We start from the raw sequence: 12525 nt of genomic DNA, 5'->3' as shown, positions 1-12525 counted from the left end.
TTCGCCCCTCACTTCCCAGAGTCCAAAGGAAGTTGCCCAAGATGGCAGTCTCTGGAAAGACGATGTGAAGGTTTAGATGGCCCTGTCTTTCTCGGCTCACGCTTCACTCTCTCCTTGAGGCCCTGCTGGGCTTCCAAAGCCCAGCCTAGAGACCTCCTCAAACACGGCTTTCAGCGGCTTCGCCGACCTCTAAGACCCCCAACACCATCCAAACTCTTCAGGCTTTCAGTTGCTCCAACGGCTTTGGGGAACGTGGCCCAACTGCTATTCACTATTCCCAGGCGGAGAGTTCGGCTGCGGTTCGGATCCAGTATTCCGCTGACTACCACCATTTGACGTCCAAATCTCTCCAGTATTTACTTGGGAAACTTGGATATATAATGCACATGGCCACAAAGGGGAAAAGCTTCAGGAAAATCTCTTCTACTTTGTCACCGCCCACAAGCCCATTTCCCAAGAGAGGGATATTTTATGAATCAGACTCTAGGGGTGAGGAGATGGGGGAGAGGGGCTATCTCTGCCACCTCCTTCCTCCCACCAGCATCTCCCCAGATTTCAAGGCCTCTGGAAGACAGCTGATCATTTAGAGAAGTCAGATGTCATTCAATTACAAATTTGGAAATGTCATAAAAAGAAGCTAGATGGGCATGCCTGGGCAGAAAGTTCTAACGGCCTAATCCTTCAAGTATATCCATCACACAGTACAATAACACAATCAATTCCCGATACCACTGCTAAAAAAAAAGCCCGGGTTCTCCAGTGATAAACAAGGCCCCATTCGCAGTGGCTCAAATGCTAGTCCGCTAAAGGAGCCAAAGAAAATGACAGATAAAACAAGACCATAAATTCAGAAGCCATCAGTATCTATGAAATGATTTGCAACTTTCCAAGAAATAAAAAAAAATGACATGGCCTAGGAAAAGCAGCGATTTGCTTGCAATATAGCTTTTATGGAAAAGTATACGACCCAAACACAGAAATTCTTCTTTTAATAAGTCATACTGCAGATGTTATTTCTAGCCAAAATGTATTGATTCCCATAACCTTTGCAATTATTAACTGCAGCTCATAAAAAAAAGATAAACAGATCACAAAAAATATGCAATTGTTCCGGACAAAGACTGAGAGTACTTGAATTTTCCTAGCCATGATCTCTAATTTGCTGGTTATTAGAGAAGACTGTAGCAAATACAAAAGCTGGCTATTTCAGTCAAGCAACAGCAAATGCCAAGAAAAGAATGCACATTCATAGCTCTCCCAACTTCCTGCCTAATGAGCAGCAATTAATCCATCTTATTGTATTTCAGAATGCTGAAGACTCCATTCATATCAAAGGAAATGTTGCAAGGCTTTTATCACTGGTCTTTTTTTTTTTTTTAAAGAAAATAGAAGCAAAGGGCTATATTTAGGATTCTATAATTGTCAATACTATTTTCTTTCTACAGGGATGGAAATGCAGCAGAAGGGGGATTAAAACGTGGTCTAAGCGTCACCTGTAGGCATGCTGGGTGGCGACCAACGACCAGTGGCAGCTGCATTTATTGTACCTTCAGCCTCTCTCTGGAGGGGAAAAGTAAGGTTTTACCTGTGTGTGTTTCCTCTGGGCCTCCGACACCAGCATCTGAAGTGGCTGAATTCAGCTCTTCCTGGCAGGGCAGCAGTTCCACTGGGAATTAGCTCAAGTCCTTGCTCTAAAATACCCAGCCCTCACTTCCTCTGCTCCCTGGCATCCCGCCTAAGGATGCTCGAACTCTCAGGGATAAGGGTGGGGGGTGGGGAATGAGGGAAGAAAGGGCAGGAGTGAAACTGGAAGGTTGGAAGAGGACAGTAGCGGTGGTGAGGTGGGGATCCTCCTCCAGCTCAACACCCACAAAAGTCAGGGGCCCAAATGAACATCAGACAGAATCAGCCTCGGCTCAGAGTAAGTATAACGATTAGGGCAGTTGTTAAGCGCTTACTATGTGTCAAGCGCTGAGGTAAATACAAGCTAATCAGGTTGGAAACAGTCCCTGTCTCACATTGGGCTCAGAGTCTTATCCCCATTTTACAGATGAGGAAACTGAGGCCCTAAGCTGACACTCGGTCCTTCCGACTGCAGACGGGGCCGAAAATGATGGGGTTACTTCACGTGGTTCCGGGGGTGCAAGGGTAAGACCAAACCCTGTCGGGAAAGTGGGTCCGACAAATGGATTTGGGTCCTTTTATGGAGTTGGGTGGGTCACGAGGACCACCTCACTGTGGAAGAAGAAATGCCCAGAGCAGCGAAGCCCTAGGGCCATGGAGGGGGCTGATCATCCAACTCATTTAGATGTGGTTTCTGGCTTTTTTGGCCTTGGACTCTACTATAGTAGGTACCCTCAAAAGGCATAGTCAGGGCTCCGCAAAGGGCTGAAAGCCTCCCTGGGCATAATCACAAGACTTCAATGGTATATGTTAAGCACTTACTGTGTGCCAAACACTGTTCTAAGTGCTAGGGTAGATACAAGATAATCAGGGTGGATCCAATCCCTGTCCCACACGGGGTTCAGAGCCTTCATCCCCATTTTACAAATGAAGTAACTGAGGCACGGGGCAGTGAAGTGTCTTGCCCAAGGTAATAATAATTGTAGTACTCGATAAGCGCTTGCTAGGTGCCAAGCATTGTTCTAAGCACCAGGGAAGACACAAGGTAGTCAGGTTGGACACAGTCCCTGTCTCGCCAGGGGCTCACAGCCAATCCCCATTTTAAAGAAGAGTCAACTGAGGCATAGAGTAGTTAAGTGACTTCCCCCGAGGTCACAGAGCAGACATGTGGCAGGGCCAGGATTAGAACCCACGTCCTCTGACTTCCGGGCCCAAGGTCACATAGCAGAAAAGGGGAGGAGCCAGGATTTGAACCCATGTCCTTCTGCCTCTCAAGCCTGTTGTGTTGCACTCCCCCAAGTGCCTTAGTACAGTGCTTTGCACACGTTAAGCGCTCAGTAAATACCACTGATGGATCGATTTCCCCAGAGCTATGCTCGTGGAGGAGGTCAGATCATTCAAATGATGGAAAACCTTGAAGCTTTAAATTAGGAGCTCCACGTGGGGCAGGGCCTGTGTCCAACCTGATTGACTTGTATTTATGCCAGGGATTAGTATGGTGCTTGGCACATAGCAAGTGCATTGCATAAAAAAAGGTCTCTCCCCACCTGTGAGATTCACTTCACGGGGCACTGTTGAGTTTTGGGGCTCTTCATCCTCTCGTAGCTCCCCAAAACATAAAACCCGCAGGCCATGGCCGGGGCTCTTTCAGGAAAAAAGAAATCCGGGAATCATGTCGTGAGGGCCAGAGTGTTAGGAAGAATGAGGATCTTGGCCTCGGGAAGGAAAGTCTAGTTCACCAAATTAGTCACTGACAGCTGGATGGAGCCCGTTAAACTTCCGTGGATTACTGTCTCCCCGGGCTGATGTCATCCCAGCCCTGGAGTCCTCCCTTCCAAGTCGGAGTCTGTGGAAAGCTGGACGCGTGCTCTTCGGCTTCCTCGGAACCGCCCCTACGGAGGTTTTTGCCGAATGGATGAAGACTCCGCTTCCCGTTTCAGTTTCCTTTCTCCCAGCGGGGGGGGGGGGGGGGGGGGGGGGGGGGCTCCCGCCTCCAGCCTGCCTGCCGTGACTAGAGAGGACTACGGTGGCTCCGGGAGAGAAAGAAACGGCAGCCGGAGATGGCGGCCTGGTTTTCCCACGCTCCCCGTGGTGAGGCGGGGACATCCTGGGAGACGAAAGCGACGTTCTGAAATCCGCATGCTGCCTGTGGACGGTGACTGCTCGAGGCCAAGGTTCCCAGGCTCAAAAGGAGGGCCCAGAGGGACGAGCCCGCCCATGAGAAGCAGCATGGCCTAGTGAAAGGGCTCCGTCCTGGGTTCTAATCCTGACTCTGGCCATTGCTGGCTGGGTGATCTTGGGCAGGTCACTTCACTTCTCCGGACCTCAGTTCTCTCATCTGCAAACTGAGGATTCACTCTCTGTTCTCCCTCCTAATCATGGGAGGTGGCATGTCCTAGAGAAGCAGCATGGCATGGCCTGGGAGTCGGAAGGTCATGGGTTCTAATCCCGGCTCCGCCGCTTGTCTGCTCTGTGATCCTGGGCAAGTCACTTCACTTCCTCTACGCTTCAGTTTCCTCATCTGTAAATCAGGGATTCACTCTCAGTTCTCCCTCCTATTTAGACTTTGAGCCCCATGTGGGATAGGGACTGTCTGACTTGATTAACTACGCTGCTTCTCTGAGATAAGAAGATGAAACACAGACCATTTTCGGGAGAGAAGGGCAGAAAGTTTAGGCTCCTCCCCTTCTTTCTAAGTGCTTAGTGCAGGGTTCTGCCCACAGTAAATGCTCAATAAATACCATTGATTTCTATACCTTCCCCAGCCCCACCCACTCTACCAGAGAAAACTATATTGTACTCTCCCAAGCACTTAGTACAGTGCTCTGCCCACAGTAAATGCTCCATAAATACAATTTATTTATTGATTGATTTCTAGATAAATATTAATAATAATAATGATAGTATTTGTTAAGCGCTTACTATGTGCCAAGCACTGTTCTAAGCACTAGGGGAGATACAAAGTAACTAGGCTGTCCCGCGTGGGGCTCAGTCTTAGTCCCCATTGTACAGATGAGGTAAATGAGGCACAGAGAAGTTAAGTGACTTGCTCCAAGTCATACAGCTGACAAGTGGTGGAGCCGGGATTAGAACCCATGACCTCTGACTCCCAAGCCTGTGCTCTTTCCACTGAACCATGAAGATGAGAAGATCCAGATTATCTCTCAGGAAGAATGGGCCATTTTTCTTCAACAACTGAATGCTAGGTGGGGACAATTCTGACCCCAGGGAGCCAATTCTTATCAATCACTTATATTTATTGAGAGACCCAACTGTGTCGAGTGTACAGAAGAGGAAGAAGACACGATCCTGGCCATAAGGATCGTGTACGATCAGTGGGGAAACAACAGAACTTTCAGATAGGAGGAAGAAGCGCTTAAATCGTTGAATAAGGGAATTGCTCCATACAAGAAACCACTACGGGACGTTGTGAGTCCCTAAATGAAGCTAAAGTGCTGAGACAGTATTTGAGGAGAAGAAATATTCATCGGAGGGTGGGGGCTTAGCGGAGGAGCGCAGGCTTCAAAACTGCTTTGAAGATGGGGAGAGCTGGGGCCTGGTGGATTTGAAGGGAGAGGGAGCCCATCTTCAATGGTATTTATTGAACGCTTACTGTGTGCAGAGCACAGTACGAAGCATGTGGGAGAATACAGTACAACAGAGTTGGTAGACATGTTTCCTGCCCACGAGTTTACTGTCTAAACCTCCAGGAAGGAGGAGGGGAAACCAGGGATCAGTAGGGGGAGAACTGAGAATGAGGCAAATTTCACTCCTCTGCAGCAAATCTACTCACTGTACCTCAAGCTCATCTATCTTGCCCCTCGTTGCGCTCTGGTCTGGAACTCCCTCCTCCTTCATATCTAAGAGGCCACCACTCTCTCCATCTTTAAAGCCTTACTAAATTCACATCTCCTCCAAGAGTTCTTCCCTAACTAATTCCTTATTTCTCCTATGCCGCCCTGCATCGCTACACACTTCGATCTGAACCCTTCGAGCACTTGATTTTCCAACCGGCCCTCAGTCACACAGCCCTTGGGTACCTATCTGTAATTTATATTAACGTCTGCCTGTAGACTCTAAGCCCTTGTAGGCAGGAAACATGCCTACCAACTCTCTTATACTGTACTTTCTTAAGTACGTAGAACAGTGCTCTACACAAAATAAATGCTCAGTAAATACCACTGTTTGGTTGATTAATTGACTGAGGCCTTGGGAGAAGGTGAGCAGGGAGGAAGAGAGATTGAGAGATGGGTGGGGCGGAGGGGGTTGAAAGACAGAAGAGAGAAACGGAAAAGACAGGAAGAGGGAGCTGGCTGATGAAGCTCGTTGTTGGGTACATGTTGCCCATTTCTACTTCCCAAGCGCTTCGTACAGTGCTCTGCACCCAGTAAGTGCTCAATAAATACGATTGAATGAATGAAGGGACTTAAAGTCAGTGGATTGGAGTTTCTGCTTGACCACTGAAGGATTATCAAGATTGGAGAGAAACGGGTAGGGAAATATTTTGGGAAGACAATCCGAGTGGCAGAGGCAGGGTTAAAACAGAAAGAAATCAGTGTGAATGGTGGTTCGGTAGTCTAACTAGCTGGAATATGGCATGTGCCCAGAACAGGGTGGTGATAGTTTGATTGAAGAAGAAAGGCCAGCTCCAAGAGATACAGTGGAAGAAACACTACCAGGGATTTACCAACAGACTGGGTAGAAGTGTCGAAAGAGAGCAAGGACCTGGGTTCTAATCCCGGCTCCGCCACTTGTCTGCTGTGTGACTTAGGGCAAGTTACTTCATGTCTCTGGGGCAAGTCACTTCGTATCTCTGGGGCAAGTCACTTCATGTCTCTGGGGCTCAGTTCCCTCATCTGCAAAATGGGGATTAAGACTATGAACCCGATGTGGGACAAGGACTGTGTCCAACCTGATTATCATCTATCTACCCCAGGGCTTAGAGTGCTTGATACATAGAAAGCATTTAACAATTATTATAATAATAATAGTAATAACAATAGTAATAATTAAAAAAGAGGAGTCAAGGCAATTCCAAGGCTGCAGGCTTTGGAGACAAAACATTGTCATTAACTGTAATTGGACATGCCAATCCCACAATCATAATCATCAATAAATACAACTGACTGATTATAGTTTAAATAAAGCAGAGAAGACGGTGCCCGACCAGCTTAGGGGGCTGAAGCGGAGTCAAGGGTGAGGGAAGAGCATCTCTTCCATTGCCTGGCCAATTGCCCCATGGGGCCTAGAGTAATTCCTCTCCTCCAATTCTTTCCCTGACCTGCTCCAATAGGGCTTCTGTTCCCTTTGATCCACAGAAACCGCCCCCAAAAAGGTTAACAACGACCTTCTTCTTGCCAAATCCAAGGGCCTCTACTCCATCCTTATCCTCCCTGACCCCTCAGCTGCTTCCAACTGCACCGACTCTGTCATCTCCTGGTTCTTCTCATCTCTCTGGCCGTTCATTCTCAGTCTCCTTCACGGGCTCCTCCTCTGCCTCCCATCCCTAACTGTGGGGGTCTCTCAAGGTTCAGTTCTGGGTCCCCGTCTATTCTCCATCTACACCCTCTCCCTTGAAGAACTCTAGACTGTGAGCCCGTGGTTGGGTAGGGACCGTCTCTATATGTTGCAAGACAGGCCCAAACGGGTTGTTCAAACCCATGGAGAGCACATCTATGTCTGCTAGTGATGGCACTCCCATTTTGAAAAAGCGCATTCATCTCAGCCCGAATCGGGCCAGACCAAAACCATTTCTTCAGGGTTCTGTGACCCTCCCAGCTGGCCCAGATCCTCTGCTCTCCTCCGTCAGGCCCAGGGCGGGCAACGCCTGAGCCGTGGATCCCGACAGCAGGAGCCACGGTGGAAGGAGGCTCAGAGCTAGAGAGGTGACACCAGCCATAAGTGCCCGCTGTGAGGACCGTGTTGGAATTGGACAGGGGACAGGCTGGCCGAAAAACCCTTAGACTGTGAGCTCCTTATGAGCAGGGAACAGACCCACTTATTCTGTTGTATTGTAATTTATTTATTCATATTAATGTCCATCTGCCCCTCTAGACTGTGAGCTTGTCATGGGTCGGGAATGTGTCTGGTCATTGTTGTACTGCACTCTTCCAAGCGCTTAGCACAGTGCTCTGCACAGGGCAAGCACTCAATAAAAACGATTGAATTAAATGAACTCTCTCAAGTGCCTAGTACAGTGCTCTGCACATAGTAAGCACTCTATAAATACCAGTGAGTGACTGGAAACCAGACTGTCTGATACAATACAGGACCAATGACCACCAGAAGTGCATGCCTGGGAGAAGAGTCAATCATTCCCATTTTACTCCGCGCAGTCTGGTCTACAGATGGTCGGTCCCCTGCCTGCATATGTCTCCCCCACTAACTCTTCACCACCTAAAGTACTTAATGATGACGATACCTGTTAAGCACTTACTATGGGTCAAGGACAGTTCTAACCACTGTGATCGATCCAATTCATCAGGTTGGCCACAGTCCTCATCCCGCATGGGGCTCCCGCACTATGTAGGAGAGAAAACAGGTACTGGATCTCCAATTTACAGATGAGGAAACTGAGGCACAGAGAAGTTAAGTGACTTGCTTGAGGTCACACTGCTGGCAACTGGCAGAGCCAGGGTTAGAACCCAGGTCTTTTGACTCCCAAACCCTAACTCTTTCCTCTAGACCAACTTGATTCTCAAGTAAGCTCACCACGGGCAGGAAACATGCCTGTTTAACGTTATACTGTATTCTCACAAGTGCTTAGTGCAGTGCTCTGCCCGCAGTAAGCGCTCAATAAATACGACTGACTGACCGACAAGTACTTACGTACCCTCAACTTCCCAAAATGTTTCTGCACACACCTTACATACCTCATTTCTTAAACACTAACTCAGGTACAGCCCCCAACTTCCTCCTATCTGTAATTTATTCTAGTGTCTGTCTCCCTCTCTAGATTCTGGTAAACACCTTGGGGTCAAGGCCCAGGACTTCCGATTCAACAGTGTTCTAAACACCACAGGCACTTAATAAATACTATAGACTGAGTAATATCACATGTTGGGGGGATGTTTGGCAAAAGGCGCGTCTGGTAACCTTAGGTGCTGCCAATAGCTGCCGGGATACCAAGGTGTGCCAAGCCCAAGATGGTGGTGGAGGAGGCTGAGAGCGGCCCGCCCAGAGAGGGAGAGGAGTGTAGGGAGAGATGCACAGCATAGGAACCGAGCTCACCTCTCCAGATCCATCCTGCTCTCAGGAACTTTTGAGCCGAGGCCCCGCCCCGAGTCTTCCCCAATTACATCCCTCCGCCTTTCATCTTTCAAATCAAACACGTGGGTGGGCCGCGGGTCGGCCATCCCAGTCTCTCCTTGGGCTGTGGGGTGAAGGGAGCGATGGGGAGGGGAGGGTATTTGTAGAGCTCAGACTCCTTTCCAGTGCTGCTGCAAAATGCCCTCGAGCCTAGGAAGAGATGCCACCTGCCAGTTCAGACGGGTGGGGCTGAGGGTATGCTTCCTTACAAAAACAGAAATCACACACATATGCACACGCACTACAAAACACAACATGACGGGACAAACAGCTTCCTCCCTAGGTGAGAGGGAGGCTGATGGAGAGGGCATCACTGCAGGAAAGGAGAGCGGCTTCCCTCATCCCTATCGGTGGCTCCGGATCTCCGACCCGGAGCCGTGAAAACTGAGCAAGTGCGAAACCATCACGGGACTGTGGAGATAAAGCGTCCAAAACGTCTATCGTTGGCCACCCATCTTTCATCTTGGGCAGAGGGGTCGAAGCACGTCACTGTAACTTCCCCAGATGACGGGACTGCTACATTCTAGCTGGGTTATTGCCCCCTTGGTTAAAAAGCGAGATAAATAAAGTGGTCTTAGCCGCCCCCGACCATCATCAACCCAACTGCTCAGCCAGTGCAGCTAGAAAGCCAGCCACCATCAGCCATAAACTCTTGCCAGCATGCTTCCCACTGCTTCCATCAAGAAGGCCCGCTACAAAGCCAGTCTGGTATTTACATAATGCCGTTCCAGGGTTCACCACTTAGGACTGTGAAACACCTTTTTTTTTTTCTTTAAGTAGGAGAAAAGCAGGATTGATTTTTATGTGGACCCCCCCAACCCCCCACCTAAAAAACAAAAACTCAAAAGAATATCGGGCGGTTTCAGGAAAGAGCCACAAGGGAATAATCCGTAATTTAAAAATAACTCACCCCTTCAACTTCAAAGCCCTCCCACCCCCTGCATTTCAGAGGAGTTTGGGGAAAGCTCCATATTCTCCCCTGCAAAATTTGAAAGGTTTTATCGACCTTTTCCTAAAGTTCCATTTTCCACTAAAGAATGCATTTTATGGAAACTGGAAAGTGGGGCACAAGTGTAAATTGAAAAAGTGCAAATTAAAACGCTCAGATTGCAAACGTGGTTTCGATCAAGAGGCTTCAAAAATACAATGAAAAAAACCCCCCAAAACCCTTGTACTTGTTGGTTTTTTTAAAAAGCCACGAACACTCCACCCCAAAGCTCTCTTCTGGAAATGACATGGCCCGCTTACAAGCGATATTAAGCAACGCAGGGGGCATTTCAGGTTAAGAAATGCCCACCAGGCACCGTGGAAAGAGAATTCACTCTAAAAAACATCGTTTTTGCTAGGTGTTCTCAAAAGCGTTTCAAAGCCCAAACTGAAAGTATCTTTGAACACTCTGGAAGGCTCAGAATTTGGATTTCCACCCTAAAAATTCGTCCCGGGCTCCCAGTTCCACCCCTCTCCTCTCTCGGTCAGCATCCTACGGATCTAGCCTGGGACTCAGGACGGAGGAGAGCCGCCAACAGAGTTGAAAAAAAGAGAGAAATAAAAAAAATCACGTTTATGTGCTGGGGCGTTATCAAGACTCGCTGACTTTGCATTTGCATGTCGGTCAGAAAGAGATGCTTGGTTTAATGTGGAGGCGAGTGGAGGGCAGAAACCCAGAGATGGAATACAAAGAAAAGGCAAACAGCCATCGCATGCAAGAAAACTAGGTTACAGGGAAATCGCAGGCACCCACCAGTCGCCATGGAAAACAGGAAGTGAGATGCATAGCAACCACAAGCCAAAAAGCAGGAAAGCGCATACCTTCAGCTTGGAATGAAAATCACGAGATTTCCTTCTGGCAAGAACCTGAATGTGACTAGATACCTGCAGGGTAGGGGAAGGGAGGAAAACAAAGGAAAAGCCTGTAACCATGGAGATGAATAGCCCCTACAACTGGGCAAGTCAAACGTACCTTAATGGCGGCTTGGATTTCTCGAACTTTCTTCCTGGCTAAGACCTGTATGTGACTAGACACCTACATTGTTCAGGTTTATAAAAACAAAACAAAACAAAACAAACAAAAAGGAAATCAAATATAAAACATCTGCTCCTCGGGAATCATGGGGAGGGGGAGGTTATTTGCATCTCAAGGAAGCTTTGTTGTTAGGGGGCAGCATTCCCAGCCGGCAGATCCCCAAAAAGCTCCCGAATATTCTCTCACGCTTTGCGGAGCGGGTGGGTCATCACTGCAGTGACTTGGTTCGGGAGCAAAGTTGCGCCTAGAACATGGTGCGTAGTCTTTTACGGAAGAGAAATCGTGGATGCTTACAAACAAAGGAAAACAGGCCGCTGCATTGCGCCTTAAAAAAAGAAAAATGTACTTCTCCAGGCCTGGGAGAGGAAATTTCTCTAACTCTCGCCATCCAGGAATATCGCCCACGAATTAACGCACTCTCTGGCGTGGGAGAACTGAAACCATCGGTTATGCTTCGCTCCCATTAACAGCTCTGGATCCCATAGCAGATGCTGAAACAGTACGGACGTATAAAGGAGATTTCACAGAGCCGTGGAAATGGAGCACTGCTGACTAATTTCGCCGAAGCATTGAAAAATTTGGATGATATCTTTCTTTAATCCTCTACCCTAGGTAGCGACGATGTCGCGATTCAATCTGGATGGGTTTCAGGTCGATTTGGCCGTCGGTTGAAAAGCAGTGAAGAGCTATTTGAATTTGTCTAACACAGAGTTACTGAAGTCAGAATTTCCCACCCTGCCCTATAAGACTCTCAAGGCTTCAGGGGGACCTCACAAATGTCCGGGGTCCCGACGGAATGGGATTTCTCTTAAAGACACATTTGGGGCTCAGCGGGTCATGGTCTGCTTACCCTACAAGACAGACCAGTACCGGATTTATCGGAAAGACGCTCTCGGGGAGAGGGAGGGCCCGAAATACCAAGCTTCCCTCCCAGTGGAGGGGAACAGGGAAGTGTTAGCTGCCTCAGAGGTTGTGAATGTACTTTTAAGGTTAAGTAAGTCTCGCTGAGGAATATCCTCAGTCCCAAAATGTCTTGCCCATCCGAGGAAGGAAGTTCTATGATCGTCTTGAGGATGGGGCATCGGATCTTTCTCGGCCCCATGGCAAGATAGGAATCCTCCCCCACCTCCATTTTCCCTTGCCAGCTCCCATCACCCGCCTCACTGGTGGAGACGACTCTGTTGGGAATCGCCCCGCAAGACACAAGGCCTTAAATTTGGGTCTTTGTGCGGTTCTGGTCTCCAATAGTTGGGCTTGGGAAAAAGGGGGTGGGGGAGGAGGAGGAAGAGGAAGAGGAGGATTGGAGTCCACCGCTTAAGCTCCAGTACCCCAGCTCTGCAGTCATTCAGAACTGGGCCAACCACTCTGAAACGCACCTTCTTAAAATTCAACAGCGAGATGAATTCTCACAAGAATAATGGAGAAAATCAAAAACAAAAACAAAAACAAAAAACAAAAGAAGTCATATGGCGATATCCCTTTCGGTCTTCTGAAAAAGGCTCAAGTCAGGCCAGAGGTTAAAGCTATTACATAACCCCCAAAGTAAGATGAAGCCCTAAAGTGCAACTCGA

General features: G+C 48.4%; 1 protein-coding gene across 4 annotated transcripts in view; it reads right to left on the bottom strand.

Moving 5' to 3' along the window:
• Nucleotides 1-12525, bottom strand: part of LOC119943539 (transcriptional enhancer factor TEF-1) — a 299094-nt gene that overhangs the window by 46555 nt on the left and 240014 nt on the right. For 2 of the 4 annotated variants that reach the window (XM_038764590.1, XM_038764588.1), the window contains 2 exons: nucleotides 10892-10954; nucleotides 10741-10803 (listed from right to left, as the gene is read on the bottom strand). In XM_038764590.1, coding sequence (XP_038620518.1) covers nucleotides 10741-10803; nucleotides 10892-10954 — 126 coding nt within the window. The remainder of the gene's footprint in view (nucleotides 1-10740; nucleotides 10804-10891; nucleotides 10955-12525) is intronic. The other 2 variants (XM_038764591.1, XM_038764589.1) reach the window with 2 other exon arrangements.

This window comes from Tachyglossus aculeatus, chromosome 22 (assembly GCF_015852505.1).
Source record: "Tachyglossus aculeatus isolate mTacAcu1 chromosome 22, mTacAcu1.pri, whole genome shotgun sequence".
In the NCBI taxonomy this organism is placed as follows: Eukaryota; Metazoa; Chordata; class Mammalia; order Monotremata; family Tachyglossidae; genus Tachyglossus; species Tachyglossus aculeatus.
The sequence above is the reverse complement of the archived record's forward strand: the minus strand, read 5'-3'. Positions and strand labels throughout refer to the sequence as shown.